Source organism: Oculina patagonica, chromosome 6, assembly GCF_052425735.1.
Source record: "Oculina patagonica isolate OP01 chromosome 6, crgOcupat, whole genome shotgun sequence".
NCBI lineage: Eukaryota > Metazoa > Cnidaria > Anthozoa > Scleractinia > Oculinidae > Oculina > Oculina patagonica.
This window is the reverse complement of record NC_135763.1, coordinates 31,760,697-31,779,868: the sequence shown is the minus strand read 5'-3', so window position 1 is coordinate 31,779,868 and position 19,172 is coordinate 31,760,697. Positions and strand designations below refer to the sequence as shown.

Genomic DNA, 19,172 nt, shown 5'->3' with positions numbered 1-19,172 from the left:
CGAATTAAGCACTTCAAGCACTTTTCTTAAAATCAAACGAAGTTCATCGATACAAAACAAGATCGGCTGCAAAAGGTAACTTTTTTCAAAAAGATGCAAAGTTGGAAATTCAAAAGCGTTCATTTTCTCGTTTCGGAACTTAAGTCTGGAATAACATTGCACCGACCTTACGAGACAAACCTAAGAAAGTTTACCGAAAAACAATTCGTGACTCAATGCTCAATTTACTTTCAACTGAGGATGACTATGTTGAAATCAATAAAATCTTTGACTTCCTAAAATCTTTAACTTAAAAAAGCTTTAATGTAGCTTTAATTTCTTTTCTTTAGTGTAGATGATTATTACCTTTTTGTAAATTTATTTATTTATTTATTTTCTCTTTTTCATTTTCTTATTCACCTCCCGCCTCGAATAGCTAGGCTAATTGCGGGAGGTGAAAAATATTGTAAACAATTTGATTGCCTAAATAAAGTTTTGTTGTTGTTGTTGTTGTTTTTGAATAAATTACAGTCGTTTGATTTGACAGTTTTTGTGTTAGGTTTGAAACTTTAAGTTGTGCGTAGCTTCGTTCTCAGAAATCCAAGACGTAAACCGTCGGAAAACATTAACGCTGTGGTCATGATCGAGAAGGTTATTAACTTTTTTTTGGTGCTACAGTCCTGAAGTTCCCTTAACTTCAGTTTGCTTAAAAAGCACTTTTCACAATGCAGCAAGATTTTGATGAAGATTCCAGGAAAAAGTGTACAAAATTTGGACTCGTTCCAATTTTTCTTTTCTTACTCCTTTTCCTTTTGCTTTTCTCGGCTTTGTTATTCCCACTCCTTTCTACTCTTCATATCCTTCGTTTAGGCCAAAAAAGTTTTGCTGAAATCACTGGTAAACCCTGAAAAGAGGAACTCGATCAGTTAAAGGTGTTTTTGCCTGTTTGAGCACCGATCCATTTTGCACCAAAATGTGATTTTTTTTTTTTTCGATTAGCTCTGTCAGGATGCAACCGATATGCAAAATGCATAGTTCTGTGAAAAGGTCAAACCTAGCTCTATCAGTTACTTATGACTAAAACCTACTGACGTTCAGAATGATGACGTCGCAAGTGGTTCATTGACTGCTTCTTCAAATGTTGACAAAAGTCGACTTTAGCAACGAGAGTGTTAAAACTAAAATGAGCTCATAAATTTAATTAGGTCTACGTACCTTCCTGAACTGGCAATTTTTGATGTCACTGCAGCGACTTAAGTCGGCGCAGAGCGTTTTCGTTGAAATATACCGCTTTTCATAACTTTCAACAGCTGTAACTAGACGAATCAAGCACTTCAAGCACTTTTCTTAAAATCAAACGAAGTTCACCGATACAACACTAGATCTGCAGCAAAAGGTAACTTTTTTCAAAAAGATGCAAATTTGGAAATTCAAAAGCGTTCATTTTCTTGTTTCGGAACTTAAGTCTGGAATAACATTGCACCGGCCTTATACGAGACAAACCTAAGGCAGTTTACCGAAAAACAATTCGTGACTCAATGCTCAATTTACTTTCAGCTGAGGATAACTATGTTAAAGATCAATAAAATTATCGACTTCCTTCCTGCTTCCTAAATCTTTAACTTAAAGTAGCTTTAATGTAGCTTAAATTTCTTTTCTTTAACGTAGATAAATTATTACCTTTTTGTAAACTTATTTATTTATTTTTTCTATTTCATTTTGTTTTTCACCTCCCGCCTCGAATAGCTAGGCTGATTGCGGGAGGTGAAAAATATTGTAAATAATTTGATTGCCTAAATAAAGTTTTGTTATTGTTGTTGTTGTTGAATAAATTACAATCGTTTAATTTGACAGTTTTTGTCTTAGGTTTAGAACTTTAAGTTGTGCGTAGCTGCGTTCTCAGAAATCCAAGACATAAACAGTCGGAAGACATTAACGCTGTGTTCATGGTCGAGAAGGTTATTAACTTATTTGAAATAAAAAAAACTCTATTTGTTGATTATAAAATAATTAAGATAGTACGCGCGCTCTCATTGGTCGATAGGTGAGTTTAGATGAGAGTATGTAAACACGGTTGTGACGTCACGCTTTCTGTGTTTCCCGGCACAATTTAAGACTTGTAAAGTAATTTCAAGTACAAATTAAAGAAATGGAAAACAATACCGAATTTTGATATGCGTTCCGGCTTTCTCTTTCTATATTAGCCCGAGGAAAAAAAAATAAAAGAAAGAAGAACTACAGCGCTTTGCCTGCTTCGATGATCGTGAGCACCAGACTAGCTCATGGAGCGAGCGACAAAATATGCAACAAAATACGCAGTAAACATTTTTCAAATACATTTTTGCATTTAAGTACTACAATAAAATCCCCTATAAGACATTCTTTATTAGAAAAAATTATATATATCAAAGCAAACGGGTGGTTGGGAGAATTCTTGAAAGTTATGCAAACCCTCGACTGCGTCTCGGGTTTGCATAACTGTCTCGAATTCTCCCAACCCCCCGGTGTTTAGATGAGGCTATGTACACACGGAAAAAGTCCTCTATTGCTTAAACAGAATCGTTATTTACAGAGGAAAAATGAAAGAAGTACATGTAAACACAAACATTTCTTTCATACAAACTTTCTCGCAAAAATCACGTAAATTTGCTTTTGGTTTCATTCCGAGTGCTTTGGTATTTCACAATGAGAAATGATATTTTTTTAACATTTATTATCCTTTAACATCAAAAAATATATATTTTCCAGCACCTGAAATGAATTAGAAGTCAGATTTTAATAAGATTTTTTAATTTAAAAGCATCTAATAAATGACTATGTTGTAAAATTATCAGAACATTTGAAAGTTGGCTTGTTTTTTTAATAAGTTATCGCATAAAAGCATAGATAATGGAGCTAACATGAACAAACATGATCAAAAGTGGCTCAATGAATCCAGACTGGCCGGATGTTACCATTCAGAATATTAGTAAAAATAGGTCCGCACTGCGTACATGTGTCTAGTGCTGAGCTTGATTTAGCTTTGTACATTACTGTATTGCTCGGTCACGGTAGCGCATTAATTAGGATTTTGTTGGCATAGACTGGAGGTGCGAAGAAAGGGTCAAAATATCAAGCTTCAACAGTGTAGCAGAGAAATACGGGTAGAAATAGTAAACAGTTGCAAGATGATCTAGAAAGGCTATCTGGAGTAGACGTAGCATATTTGTGTGTAGCACAACCTAAGTAAAGCATGCGCCCTGATTAGTTGATTTGGCATCTACTATTTGCCCAGGGTAGACGCTAACGAATACCTTTAATTCATGAGCGCGCGCAAGCTAACAGACATCTCGAGAGCACATCGTGTCGACGTTTGTTGACGTAGTTAATTCCTTAATTATCTCAAATTAGACTTGTTCCGTTTGTTCTACGTTGTCATCGGTTGTTTACTGCGGGGTACGAAGCAATAACGAGTGATTACTGATTACTATTACCAAGGGAAGAATACCGCAAGACACTTCGTGTACGCTGACACGTATGAGAAACGTTAGTTACAGTGGAACCCCGATATAACGATCCTCGATATAACTATATTCCCGATATAACGATGAATATTCTATGTCCCGGCAAAAGGTACAGTAAAATGTATGGGACGGAACCCCGATATAACGATCTTCGATATAACGATATTCCCGATATAACGATGAGAATTTAGCGGACTGAACGTAAAATCCTCCCGATATAACGATATTATCAGTACACCGTCACATTTTATTTGCAAAACATTGAATTTAATGCAATAACGTTACGGTAATCTCTGACTTTTCTAAAAACAGCTTTATACGATGCAATACGAAAATGATATTGTGTTCTAAGCTTTCTTATCAAAATTGTTCTCTTTACACTGTCTTTATCCTCTTCTGATATGCAGTATTACCGTACCCAAATTCGCAAGTAGCCAATCAGAAGCGCGATCTCCTGTCCTGATATCCTACGATATCAAGTCACTGACCTGATATGCCCCCATATCACGGTCACTTTGAAGTAAAGTAGTGTTACTGTACGATGAATTGAAAAAAGGTTTTACCAATAAAACAGAACTTCGTAATTTAAATTTAGCGGTGTTTAGCGGTCGTAAAAAGAGAAAAACTTTCCCACCAAAACTAAACTTGAGCGCGTTCGCCAATTGCGCGATGTTTGCCGACGAGTACTGAGACATTCAGACTGAAAAAAAAGGAGTCGGAATTTCAAAATTTTTCGCTTAATTTTGATTTTGAAAATTTAGAGAATGAAACTCTAAACAAACGAGTGGAAAAAAGGCAGAAGAAGGACTTGGTAAAAGTGTTGAAGACCAAGTCAACACAATTTACAATACGTACCTAGCAAGCATGGCTTCAACAGAGCGATAAATATAACCGGAGTTTTGGCTGAATTTGGGTACGGTAAATACCTAATCGAACCTTTTTGGTACGCTTCGGCTGCATATCAGGCTCGTTTGGTCTCGCCATGGGTATTTTGGCTCGACTGCGTCTCGCCAAAATACGAACCATGGCTCAACCAAACTCGCCTGATATGCCGCCGAAGCGTACCAAAAAGGTACGATTAGGTATAAAAAAAGTACTTGTTAGTTTACCCCGATATAACGATATTTTCGGTTATTTTACGGCCATATCGTTATATCGGGAGTTTCGAAATAACGATACTTCGATATAACGATATTATTTTACTGCTCCCTTGGCATATCGTTATATCGGGGTTCCACTTTATAGCATTGTGTCTGCGCTTCACACTAAACACAAAAACAAACAAGGATACTCCGTCAAATGAATGCTCACAATATGAGGCAAAAATGACACAAAAACAGAGCATGATTGAACATATAACAGTTTATTTCACAAATGTAAGCTCTTTATGGTCTTCAGTGACAGCTAAACTTAATTAAAGCTTCCAAGAACAGTTTAAGAGACAATTAAGTGATAGGTGTTTTTTCTTGGAGAAAAAAGTTCGAAAACTTTTTGGTGGCATCTTTTTATGCTGAAATTTTTCTTTTATATGAGCAAAAACAAAGGAGTGAGGAAAATAAAAAATGCAAATAAAGATAATACAGAAAGGTAAAACGAATGTCAGATATTACATCAAGGCCAGGCACCACAGCAGGGCAGCCGTAAGAAGCGCAGCAGAAGACTGGGGCGAAATTCCTGATCCATGCAAACCTGCAATGATGTCATAACAGAGTTAAAACTTTGGAGTTGTAAACTGAAGATGTCTGATTTGTGGATTAAAATTTCCCTCGGACATACAACGCAGGCGGATGCCAGTCTCTTCCCCCCCCCCCCACCTTGAGGTTTTCTCGTAATTATGAAAAGAAGATATAGTAATCATACATCTCTCGAAAAACGTTTTGACCAGACAACTAGTAGCTTGCGTAGCAGGCGCCGTAGTTTCGAGCGCGCGTATGGGAAACGCAAAAGGGGCAAGAGCCGGCGGACACGCGAGGAAAAAATCGTCTCCTCGATTTTTTTCTCGCGCGGCCTTCTGGTAATCGCGCACTCCTTTAAACACGCTAAAAAAAGAACACAGACGCCAGCTACTCAGGCTAGACAACCAGGTGTCCAGGATTTTTGACGTTTCCATGGCAACGCCATACGTCATAATTACAAGTAATTCTGACCAAGAATCATCATTTTGACACATTTCTATCATATAAGCATTCTGACATCATTTTGTACGAGCTTTTGTTAATTTCAGACTTTCTCGGAAAATGCTGAAATTCAAGATGGCGGATTTAAGATAGCTACTCCAATGACGTCATATAACGTCACAGCTAACAAAAGTTATGTCATCTTGTAGAGTAAACTAAGGGCTTTCTACTCAGTGCAAAATGCAGATTTTGCTGAGAAAACCTTGGGGGTGGGGGTTTCACCCATCCCCTCCCCTTGTACTACGGTGGAGCTATGAATGTACGTCCGAGGGATAAAGTGTAAGATGTACCTGGTGGCGGGAATTTTGAAAGTCTATCATTATCGGCACGTTTTATTAGCTGGATATAGTTTGGGTCCTCTTATTAGCCTGAATAATATGTAACTTTTTTCTACATATATGTTTTGCAAGAGAGGCCCTTTTTCAGCGTAACTTGTAACTAGTGTTTTCCACGCTCTTACTTGCTTGACACTTCCTGTCCAACCCAAGAAAAAATCCTGTTTCGCACAAGCACTGGCCGTTTACACAGTACGAGTTCTTTTCGCACTTTGGAACGCAAATTTCTATTGAGAAAAGAGAAAATTTTCTAGTTTCTAAACCCCACAGAAAGTTTACAGATGTTAGTAAATGACAGGGCATCATGCATTACACCAGAAAAAGGGTAGCGGTCTGTTATAATTAATATAAACTATTTAGTGACGCAACGAAGTTTTCAAAAAAAGTGAAAAATTGCCCTTTATTAAAATTGTTCCTGCGAGTTTTGGGAGAACACGCGGAAGATCAAAAACAACACCCAACATATTCCTGAGTTAACACAGAAGCCTTATCAGAAGTTATTTCATTAGATAATAAAGCTTAATATTAGGCTTTTTATTTCCTACTTTGAAAAACCAGTTTTCATTAACAAATAAATATAAAATGAAAAGTGTGGCATCAGGTCTTTAGCAGAGGAAAATATGACTGGGTTACCTATTTACCTACTAGAAGATGGTTTTCCATGTTCTATAAGAAAATAATGCACGCTTGAGGTCTATAAAAGCTGCTAGTGGATGCCCGAGCCGTCAGGCGAGGGCATTCAGCTGCTTTTCTAGACCTCAAAAGTGCATTATTTTCTTATAGGACATAGGAAAACCATATTCTAGTGGGTTTAGAATATAGCATTAAAAAGAGCACAGGACTTACAAGACTCGCGGCCGCTCACGGCATTTACAAACGCACGCAACATTGGTAAAAGTGAAAGTTTATAGTTTATTCTTTTCTTTGGCGGCTTCTTTATAAACAAACCAAGATACCATTTCATTCATATTTCCTATTTATATAGTCCTTTCTCCAACTACAAAAGATTCTCACAAAGCCGACAAATCTAGTTGAAATATTTACGCATTCAAATTTGGTTAAGCCTACTTCAATTTTATTCAAATGAAAAATTTTCATGCGTTCGTTTGGCAGCAAGTTTTTCAAATTCGCCTCTTATTTCGATTTAAAAAGAACAAAAGTGGAGTGTTCTGTCTTTAGATTGTGGCTAAAAAAGGTTTCTTACCTCAAAGCGTTTCTAGAGTCCGGCTTGTTTTGCTAAATAATTCCCAATCAATTTCGGGCAGTTCACGGCAAAATAGTGGGCCAGGCGTATAGAACTCCGAAGAAAAACAACAACGATTCTTTCTTCAACTGTCGCTTCCTTTGGCACTGTCTTACTTCCATTTAAGCAGGTAAAACGTTTCTGATAAAAAACTTGCTGCTTTAAAGCATCATTTAAACAACAAAACAAGAAAATAGAGGCGAAGTCGACGAAATTCGACAAACAATTCGTACATCCGGGGTACCGGGCTTCTATAGTTTTCAGCTATGTTCTATTAAAAATAATGCCCGCTAGAATTCCATCGCGCGTATACAGCGGCTATATTCTAAAATAAAATAGGATATAAGTACATTACCCGAGCATGCTCCTTGTTGTGTTTTCTTATATCCTGTTTTACACGGGCAGTCATATCCACCATCCTTGTTATCACATTTTGAATATTCCGGGCATTTATAATCGTCTATCTCACATTCGTCAATATCTGAAGCAAAAAATACGAAATTCTTATTAACTTGTGTTGTTTACCATTTTAACAATGGGAAATGGGGCCCGATTTGAGGCCGATTTGGGGCCGATGTGAGGCCGATGTGAGGTCGATGTGGGGCTGATGTCAGACCAATGTGAGGCCGATATGAGACCGATGTCAGACCAATGTGAGGCCGATGTAGGGCCGGTGTCAGACTAATGTGAGGCCGATATAAGGCCGTTGTGGGGGCGATGTCAGACCAATGTGAGGTAGAATTGTGGAGAAGGAGGAGGCAAAAAGTAAAATTGCGGTGGTTGTGGCGAAGAAGGAGGAGAAAAAGTTTTACAAACGGTTTTGCCGAGGTTTTATTTTACTGTGCTTTTTTACTGAGTTCACTCAAGCGTATCGACTAAGACTGTAGGCAGTTTTTGCAAAAATAAGCTTGCATAATTACTCTTTGTTCAGTTAAATGATTTCAAATACAATGTAAAAGATTGCACAATAATTTAACCCGCTACGGTGGCCCAAAAATAAATTGAAGTCTGTCAAGCCGGTTATAACAGCCAGGATGAAAATAGTACATGACAATCTTTCAAGGTAAGTGTATAAAGGATTACAAATTCTGCGAGTTCAAAATGAAAAGATTTTACGCTAAATTTACATAACAAGGCATGCGAGGCTGTTGAGTGTGATCGCTTAAAGGAAGTTTTGTCGCGATTGAAATACCCACGACGTCTTATTAGTTCCACCAACAGCAGTTTCATTAATTCGAGTCGCTGACCAGCAACCCTTTGCGGACGCGTCAAGAACCAAGAGCCATTGTTCGAGTGGCCATACCATTCAAAGACCAAGAGTCAGCAAATTATGTCCAGGAACAAGGTGCAGACAACTGTGCAAACCGTATTTGTTAGCCGTAAAATTGACCAAGATCTTAAAGTTCAAGAAACGAAGCCACAGATCATCAACCAACAACGCGTCGTGTATCGTTTTCAACGTGACTCGTGTGATGCGGGTTATGTAAGTTATCCGAGCGGACACTTACACACACGTGCGGAAGGACATAAACATCAGTCATCGTCCATATATAAACACTATCATGACAAACACGGCAAGGTACCTGAAGACCTATTGAGGCGTTTTAATGTTCTAAAAAAATGCAGAAATAAATTTGATTGCTTAGTGCTCGAGATGATATTCATCAGAGAACTCAAACCAACTCTCAACGTGCAATCAGATTTAATACGTGCAAACGTATTTCTGTAATTTGTCTAGCATGCCTTATTAGCCTTATTATGTAAATTTAGCGTAACATCTTTTCATTTTGAACTCGCAGAGTTGGCTTCATGAAGACACCGAAACGTCCGCGGTTTATTTCGCTTATTTTTACATGTTTATGCTATCATCTGCAGTTTAATTAAATCCACTGCATTTTAATTTATGAGTCTATGACGTCAGGCCTGTTAATGTATTCCTCCTCTTGTTGATGAGATTTCACCTCAAAAAAGCGGAGTAACCGATCCCTACCGTACTGGCCTGTCGAGCTACTAGTAATTAAAAAATGTTTTTCACTTTTTCGCCTTTTTTGTTTATGTAAATTTGCAAAGACCTTTGAAAACTTACCTATACAGCGTCGTGGGTTTTTTATTTCGCGGTATCCTGTGCGACAAGGGCAAGAATATGTTCCCATTTCGTTTGAACAGAGCTGGTTAGGACCACATGAACCGCTGACCGAACACTCGTCAATATCTGTAGAAATGTTTGGTATAAAAATGGAATGTTAGGGTACAAGTTAAGTTGTTATTAAGTGTATTACACCAAGTACTGTTAATTGTTCTGTCTGTGTACATGTTGTTTACATGTTTTAAGATTGCCGATTTCAATTTTTAATTTGTAGTGTATACCAATTTCTTAGATTTTTATTTTTTAAGGACCCTCCTGAAAACATTTTCTTGTGATTGAAGGCCTCCTCGTATTTTGTCATGACCATGATGACGACGACTGATGATGATGATGATGGTGATGATGATTACAATTATTATTATTATTATTATTATTATTATTATTATTATGATATATAATGATTATGATTATTATTATTATAATTACTAATTATTATTATTATTATTATTATTATTATTATTATTATTATTATTATTATATATTATTAATTACATCGGTCTAACCAACTCTCGAACACGTGAGTCGGTCAGACATTGAAGGGTAAAGTCGAAATTAAATTGAAGAAGAATTATGCGAGGACCCATATTTTTATGCGTGGCTATCTTAATTAAAAGGACTGTCGGTCAGTCAGGTCTCAAGTGTTTTTTGCTATAAGAGGGGTGCGAAGGACTGTTTGACTGCAAGAACTGATTGATTTGGCTGTTGCTGATGATTTTATTTCGGAATATTTTTGGTGTATTGAATAGTTTTAAAAAAAATTAAAGAAGATTCTTATTATATTTACCATAACATTCCCTTTCTTTCTTATCAAAGGAGAAACCTTCAGGACATTCGCAATGGAATGATCCTTCAGTATTTTCACACGTTGCCACATCTCCACAATTTGCTGTCTTGCATTCGTCTATATCTGTAGTAATCACATGATCATGATGTAACAAGCTCTCTGATTTGTCAATCAATAAAGTGTTTGCCTCCTCGACAAAAAATCCATATTAAAATCTTTTGAAAACAAAGGGTTTTCAGTCGTTGTCGCACGTCTTTCATCTCTTCGTGCCTGCGACAAGTATTTGCTTTGAGTTTTGAGTAGCTCACTGGATTGTCCGTGTCCCTTGTAATTGGCCAATAGTTAATAAGTAATAACTTTGTTTTTGCTTTTAGATTTTCGACACTCAATTGAAATCTGCGTTAAAGGCATTTAGCAATTACGGAGCTAAAATTATTTCAAAAGTTTTTCAGTGAAACTTAAACGCTGACGCAAATAAGTATAACGATTTTAAGTGAATGTTAAGAAACTCCAACACCCCCCCCCCCCCAACAAAAACCGCAAACAAACAAAAACATCAACCAAGTGAATCATAAAGACCCCCAGGGAAGATTAAAAAAAATTACTGAATGAATTATGAAGTCCCCCAGATAAAAAAAAAAATACCGAATGAATTATGAAGTCCTCCATCCAGGTAACAGCTTTTAAGCTGTTACTTCAGCAACTATTTATTATCACAGAATGTCAACACTTACCAAAGCAGTTCTTCCCATCGTCAGTTTTACTCTCGTAGCCACCCACGCAGTTACACTTGTACGACCCCTCAGAGTTGGTGCAAACTGAGTTTGAACCACAGATGTCTTTCTCTAATTCGCACTCATTCGCATCTGCAGCGTAAAAGAATTACTACTTAAATGGATTCATAGATGTGAATATTTGCATTTGTTATTTTTGGCCTTTTTTATCAACTGTGACAATTTCTGTCGACAAAAAAATATCTTGAGACCTAAGACGGTAGGTTTTGAATGGTATGACGTTTCTTTTAGCACAGCATTCAACAGTCCCAAAGTAAAACAAATATAAATAAATGTGACATTTTATAAATAAAAACGTGTTTATTTTTCAAGATTTAGCCTTCAAAAGCCTTTACACGTAAGGAACAATTTTACCATCGATCTTCCCTTCCGTTACAAACATTTTTTCATGTTTCATCGCCATTATAGCGTATTAACAACAACAACCAAAAGACTTTATTTCCCCTTAATATTTACAAAAAGAGAATATATATAGCATAAATAAATAATGAGGGGTCTAAAATAACTGTAGAGTTAGAAAGGGCAGGCAGCCAGTGTTACAATTATGTTAATACAAATTAAGGTCGGTAAAACACACAACACCACCGAACATTACAGTGAGCAAAATAGAAAAAAAAAGACAATAATATAGTAGACTATTGAGGATAAATAAAATAGGAGAAATAGAAATATTAATAAGAAAAATTATCAATTACCATTACAAAAAAGAAAAATAAAGGCAAAGCAGCCTAGCTAGTATCTTTTAAAATATTGAACTTGCATTTTTTTTCTTAAACATTGATATGGATGATAACTTTATATACGTACTTACCAACACATGTCATGTTCTTGAAAATATATCCTTCTTTGCAGTCACACAGACGTGAACCTTTGATTTCCTTGCAAAATTGATTCTCCCTGCAGTCTTGGTCAGTCAAGCATGGTTTTAAGCCTGTTACGACATACAAATACATACATAGCCAAGCCTAAAAGCGAAGCTCCCGAGTAATTTACTTTGCCTTTTTTTTTTAATATCTGAATTCACTGACCATAGACATAAAAAATAATTCTCGATCCAATATAATTTTTTTCCGGTCAGCGGTCAACTTTATAATAACATGTTACTTCGATGACACTTGAGCCCGCGATATGGTTACGTGATACTCGTCAGCGGACACCTTGTATTGACAGCTGTCACTGGACCGTAACGTGGATGCCCAGTATCAAAGAGGTTAGGGCTAATCTATTTTTGAAGGGGGCGAAGTAAGTACGGACGTACGCGCCCGCGAGCCATGCCACTAGCCGTGATGACCATGAAAACTCAAGTTGATGGTTTTCCTACAGGTTTTTCCATTTCTGTCGATTTTCTATGGGTATGGGGCTCCTCTCTCGGGCCGCTGTGGTTCTCCGCTATCAAATAGTTATTTTTAAACCGAACCATTTTGTATTATGTGAGCATGACTCTCTGGAAGACTATAAACTTTTATTTTGCTACAAATTATCAATTTTTATAAACGGTGAATATGTTTAGAGAAATAAAAAGTTCTCTTGAATTTATATCACAAGCCGAATAATGGCAATATTAATAATTGTTCCAGCAAGAATTTGAAGCTGTTGACCTAAACCGTACCTTCATATACTTACATTTTGGACTATAAGTAGCAAGGTACACTTCACATGGGTAATACAGCCTCACTTATTATATACACAACACAAATAATGATAAAAAAAAAGAAACGAGTACAATATAAATATCCTAGTACGTGTGTAGAAGATAGTCATTTTTACTGTAGTCACAAAAAACCCCTGCTAGGCTGTGAAAAGTGGATATATCAGACCCAATAAGTATAAGTGCCAGAACAAATTTGAATTAATACCTTTTAACTTGTTTCTTATGTGTTAACTGAGCTGGTGTTAAAAAATTAAAATAAAGACATTTCAATCTAAGTCCCGAAACAGGCGAGGTTTTAAAGTTTTCTTTTATTTCTTTTTATAGTTTTTTTGTTATAATTACAAGCAGTAAACTTACCTGAGCAGACTTTCCGGCCGTCCCCGGCAAATCCATGGTTACACGTGCACTTGAAAGAACCATGTGTGTTTGAGCACGAGGCGTCCACGTGACATGGATTGCTTAAGCATTCGTCGATATCTAATGTATAAATTAAGAGAAACTAGTACAGTAAAATATATTAACAGCCCGCATGCAAGAACCTACATTGCTTGTAGTCTGGCAAAATAGGTTCTTGTACTTTGGAGTAGTTATTGGTAACTAAGGGTAAACAGACTTCGAGCCTGAGTTCTATGTGAACAAATTGTTATAAAGGAGGCGCAGCCGAGTTGACTATCGCTCATTGAAAACGAGGGCGAGAAGAGTAATTATTCTAGTCGAAACTATAAAGGATTGTAGTCTAAGACTTACAATTTTAAGCCAAAAATCAAGAAATTAAGAGCAACGCGAGCGCAATCGTTTTCTATCAGCAATTGTAGTTCACCAATAAATTTTCTCTGATTCTGATTGGTTTAAATTGATCTCATGACGCGATTGTGTTCATCTGTGGAGGGCAATATCAGCCCATAGTGCCCGTCCGAGAAAACTGCTTGGATGGATAGTGCCCGCCCGTGAATTTTTTTGTAAACAAGTGTGCCTGCAGACAAAAAGCCCAACCAAATTCACTGCATTAAGTTGGTTTATTGTCTGGTTTTGTTTCATTTGTTAAATTTCGGCTTTCAATTGAGTTTTTCATCCTGAAAAGTGAAAAATAGTTCATGATACTCACTTTTGAATAGACGCGAGGAAGAAAATTTAGTGGTGAACAATAAAAACGATAGAGTGTTTATATCTCGGAACTATTGGTCTGATAGTTGCCCCTTAGAAACTAGCATATTTTCCCTCAAAGCTTCGCTTCTCGGGCTAATATTTGTTTTAAGAACATCAAATTTCCGTGGGGCAACTATCAGCCGAAAGTTCCTCGACAAAAACACTCTATTGTTTAAATAGAAAACAAAAGGATAACAATTGGACATGACTGAGTTTCTACTAAGAAGGAGATAAAGTTTTTGATCACCAAAAAGATTAATACGGCAAGTTTTCATTTAGAAAATGACATATGGGTAACTGGGAATTAGAATATCACAGGAAGAAACACAATAAAACTGGGACGTGGATTGTGAAAATTTGGAAAACAATAGGCTGGGAAAATGGAATTTGTGCAAAATTTGGGCTGGGAAAATCGGATTTATACAAACCTCCTCCGTCACAGTTTTATGTCCTTGCAAAGCAATAGGTATTTTATCGCACTTATTTCATGATTGACACATTTTCTTTTGTTATTCAACAACCTTTATTTAACTTACAACCCTGAGGAGTATTAACTAACTGAAAGTCCGGGGAGGGCTTAATGATGTAGCAGGGAAGAGCGGGTCTGATGAATTGAATTTATGATTATTAATGAGGGATTTATCTGTATAAATACCTCCTTTCAGGGAATTATCTGTATAAATCCCTCCATTCAGGGATTTATACAAATAAATACCTCAAACGTGGGATGTTTCTGTATAATTTGTTAAACCTCTCATAAAATATTTTGGGCTACGACTTGTCTTTTTCTGACCAAATCAAGCCCCTTTACATTTCCAACATTACTGACAGTTTTTAACAACAATTAATACGACAAAGGAAAAAACATGTTGTTTACGGTCGGAGCCGAAATACAGCTAATTAGACAGCTTTTGTCCTGCTGGAAACGGGCTTTATATAATGAACCCTCATGAATAATAAAATAAAATAAGTCAGATAAATACCTCGACCGTCGGTATTAATCCATATACATACCGTTCTCGGTATTTATCTCTTACTTAAATGATTTTTTGGGATATCGTTATAACAAAAGGCGATAATTTAGGAAGTTTACCTGTGCATTCGTTATTGCTTGGTCCAGTCAGTTTGAAGCCACCATCACACTCACAAGTATATTTATAAAGGTGATCCTGGCATCTGAAGTTACCAGAACACTTGACTCCGGGCCTATCACATTCATTCACATCTAGATAAAAATAAAGAAAGAAACAAAATAAAGATATTTTCACAAGCCACCTCGGTTAGCAATATTTTAGTAATTTAGTTATGGATGTACGGCTAGGTCAATTCAGACTCAGTTTCATTATCTGCCTCGTCCCCAGTCGCTCGCGATCGCTGGGGGAAACTACTCGCGCTTCGCGCTCGCTCCCTCTCCATCGGCCTTAGAAAAGCCTGTGGAGGAGGCAGTTTCATTATATTGTCTTCTGTGAAATTATTTTGAAGAAAGAAAATCACACCAAGCTTTACATTACCTTTGAGCACGATAACAGAGAGTAAATAATACAAATAATACAAGGAATGTATGTAAACATTCCGTGCCTCATGTTTCAGGGACTAGACAGTTACCTAGTAACGGGCCATTGTAGATTTCTACTTCCCGAAAATCAAGTTTTGATGAAGTGTGCAGCTTTTTCAGTTCAATTGTGACATATCTTGCTTTGGTGTCTTTAGGAAGTGTTAATGTTTGGACTGGTTCTTGAGTTGGATTTTTCAGACTGGCCACACTTTTGCCTTTATTGAACCCAGCATCTGTCAACAAAAGCAAATAAAAGCGTTAGATTCAAGCCCTCTAAAACGTCATCAGTTTTCGATAAAGCAAGCTCGCTGGTATGGTTTGAAATCAATTTAGTCAATCAATAACATAACAGAATAATTCATAACTTATTTATTTACAAGCATGTCTGGCCAAAAATCGCATTTTTACATTTTTCTTTATTTTCTACCGCTTTTTGAAACAGGATTGTACGATTTGCTAATTTTTACATTTCATAAGCATTTTGGCATCAATTTTCGTTATTTTCCGCCTTTTAAAGTGGTAAAATCCAAGATGACGGATCCAAGATGGCGGCTCTAATGACGTCACTAGGCATGAATAGATTGTGCCGGTAAATTCAGGAAAAGTTGCTTCACAATATACCCAATAGTTGCTCTAAAGTTGCTTAAATATCAAAACGTTGCCACCAAAATTTAGAAAGTTGCTTGCTCTCTAGAGTGAATTTTGCGCTTTCTAGAAATTGAAGCGCTTGCAAGTTTACTAATAGTTTCCCCAGCGTCTATTACTCGCCCTTTAAATACCAAGGTGGCCGGCTTTTGCAGCGAGTAACCGCTGGATTTAAGCGCCCGTTAGATAGAAAACCACTATCCAGATTTCGCGGGCGTAAAGCAAGTGTTATTTTATTGTCATTTTATTTTATATCCTTAGTTTTAATAATATCAGTTTTGATAAAACCAGTTTTAATAAAATCCTTCGAAATGAAACGACCTTTTATGGTTTAGATCGGTTTTATATCAATTTGTTGCTCAAAAGTTGCCAAGGAAGGCAAAAGTTGCCTTAGGTTGCTGGTACTACAAAAAGTTGCTCAAAACGCTAAAAGTTGCTCAAAAGTTGCCGAGCACAATCTATTTATGCCTAGACGTCACAGCCAACACAAATTATGTTATTTTGTAGAGTAAGCTAAGGGCTTTCTACAAAAGCAAAATAAAATCGCTGTGTCTTAATAGAACGAAAACTCTGGGGAGGGATTCCAACCCCCCAGCCAACCCGGTTTGAGTTTGCTTGTAATTCCAAGAGTTATATTAGCCTGTGCATGTACAGCCGTTCCATGTAACACGATTAACGACGCCATAACACAGACGTCCCACCTGCGATTTTTTTGAGCTGAGCAAAACGGCTGTATATGCACAGGCTTTTTTAAATTCGCATTACAGCAATCATTTCAACACAGCATTAAACGTCTCATTAAGATTCAACAGGTGACAGCTCTTTTCTTACAGGAGACATCAGTTCTACAGTAATCGATAACAAAAAGGGGGGGGGGGGGGGACAGTCCCGTATTTCTACTTCGTCTTCGAAGAGACACAGCTCCCCTTTCGCAGAGTTACACCCAGTCCAGAATTTTACACCTGAGTAAATTACATGCAGAGTTGTAAACCTCGGCGCAAAAAGGCACTGCTGCTGAGAGTAAAATGTCTTGCCCAAGAGCACAGCGCAATGACTCCAGCCGGGTTTGTACCCAAACCAGTTGGAGCCCAGCGCACTTAGCATACGGCCTTATGCGCCTACTGGCGCGACGAGAATTGATGATGATGATGATGCACTTACCAATTGGTAACTGCGCCTCACACCCACCGGTAATTAAGTAGTCAATCAATCAATCAATCAATCAATCAATCAATCAATCAATCAATCAATCAATCAATCAATCAATCAATCAATCAATCAATCAATCAATCAATCAATCAATCAATCAATCAATCAATCAATCAATCAATTGGTACAGCGTATAAGGTCTAAGGTCGGTACACTCTGAATGAGAAAACAGCATAGTTAAAGGTGCCCAGTACCTTACTTCGCAATCATCTTACCTACATTCACTTTAATCATCAAATTCTTGAGGTCAGCTGGTTTGTACTTCTCACTTGTAACCACGCGTACCAGATGGACTTTACATATCGCTCTCAAGTCTACGGACCACCATGCTGGTATATTCTTGGCAGCTCCAGCTGTTGAAAACGTCTCGCCTGGAAGAAATATAAAATAATCGCGTGTTCAAACCCAATTCGGAATTAAACGTTTTCGTGAAGAAGAATAACACCCGACATTTCGCGACTTCTAGAGCCTTCCAGTGCTTCTGTTTACACATTGTACTGCTCGTTACTCCGCCTGGGCTGAAGAATATCGTTTATTATACCGGAGACTTTGTTTTAAAATGGCTCGTTATATTGGAGCAAAATTGATGAATATAAACACATAAATCGGTGCCTCGCAAAAAAAAAAAAATCAAAGGGAAACTTCTAAATCCTGGCTCTACTCTTGGAGAATAGGGCCATAAGCGAAAAAAGGAATAGTGTACAATAAGTCGATCAAGAACGTTCTTGGTACTGAGCACTTAGTCCGTAACTAGCTTTTTCGTAATCTACAATCATTTTTGGCATCTGTGCCTTAGTCTATTTTCCCTCTAGTATTTTCAAGTTCGTAATTTGCTGATGGTGTTATTGTGGCAGTTTATACTCACTTATTTTCTGATCACATCCTTTTTTAGAAGCTTTTGAATTCGTGCTGGAACGGGTGGGACGCTTAGCAGCAAGGTTAACTAGAAATAGAATACAAGCCTTCAATAAAACCTGGTAAATGAGGTAATCGATTGATAGGTCGGTCTAGTCGTTCCGGTCGGTCGGTCGGTTGGTCGGTCGGTCGGTCGGTCGGTCGGTCGGTCGGTCGGTCGGTCGGTCGGACTGCAGTCAGTCAGTCAGTCAGTCAGTCAGTCAGTCAGTCAGTCAGTCAGTCAGTCAGTCAGTCAGTCAGTCAGTCAGTCAGTCAGTCAGTCAGTCAGTCGGTCGGTCAGTCAGTCAGTCAGTCAGTCAGTCAGTCAAAACCAGAACAGAAGATCACCAAAGTTGGTCTGGATAAGAAAGCGTATACTTACTTGTCTTTGTCTGGAACACCTCCACCTCGCACAGCGATATCTGGCGCTGGCGCCCCCGTGTCAAGGTTAAGCTTAGAAATTTCCCTACAACAGCCTCTTTGCATTCAAAGTAATTTCCTTGATCGTTTTTGTGGGAATATTTAGGAATAGTTGTGCAGAGATCTTTCTTTTCACCTTCACCTACAAAGTTAATCAAAATTGTGAAAATATTTTCAGTTTCCGCAAAATGTACACAGTAGACCGACGGCGTTCAGTTTTTGGCTTAACGGTTAGACGTAGAATAGTTGCAGGTAGGTATATTAGGGTTACAATTTATTATAATAAAAACATATTTATACGGGATTGCTACATCAGTTTTATGAAAAATCTCTTATCAATGCAGGTCCTGTCAAAAATAAAAAAATATCTATAAAAATGTAACAAAATATGGATAAAAAAGTACAATATTTTAAAAAAGCTACATCAAAAATTAATTTCAAAACGCAGTGAAATCTAAGAATAATTAAAAATAGCTGCAGTTTTGTAAAGAAAAGCGCGCTTGGTACATTTTTAGTTATCTTTTTCTAAAATAAGCATTACTGTTCCTAGTATTGCAAAGGTCTGTTTACACAGGCGATTTTTGTCGCGCAACTCGATGCAATTTTTTGTCGCGCCGAAGTTGCATAAAGTCTCCTGCGATATCGCGGCGATAAAATCGCCATGAAATCGCCGCGAGTATGCAACGGCCCG

General features: G+C 37.3%; 1 protein-coding gene across 6 annotated transcripts in view; it reads right to left on the bottom strand.

Annotated features, from left to right (window-relative positions):
- The window catches only part of LOC144658099 (uncharacterized), a 131,070-nt gene that overhangs the window by 64,438 nt on the left and 47,460 nt on the right, over positions 1–19,172 (bottom strand). For 2 of the 6 annotated variants that reach the window (XM_078518428.1, XM_078518427.1), the window contains exons 11-21: positions 18,444–18,623; positions 18,033–18,110; positions 17,383–17,538; positions 15,364–15,546; positions 14,852–14,983; positions 12,970–13,089; positions 11,773–11,892; positions 10,902–11,033; positions 10,168–10,290; positions 9,324–9,449; positions 7,593–7,718 (exon numbers count right to left, since the gene is read on the bottom strand). In XM_078518428.1, coding sequence (XP_078374554.1) covers positions 7,593–7,718; positions 9,324–9,449; positions 10,168–10,290; positions 10,902–11,033; positions 11,773–11,892; positions 12,970–13,089; positions 14,852–14,983; positions 15,364–15,546; positions 17,383–17,538; positions 18,033–18,110; positions 18,444–18,623 — 1,476 coding nt within the window. Of the gene's footprint in view, positions 1–4,990; positions 5,172–6,119; positions 6,222–7,592; positions 7,719–9,323; positions 9,450–10,167; positions 10,291–10,901; positions 11,034–11,772; positions 11,893–12,969; positions 13,090–14,851; positions 14,984–15,363; positions 15,547–17,382; positions 17,539–18,032; positions 18,111–18,443; positions 18,624–19,172 lie in introns of those variants that run through there. The other 4 variants (XM_078518425.1, XM_078518430.1, XM_078518426.1 and 1 more) reach the window with 4 other exon arrangements.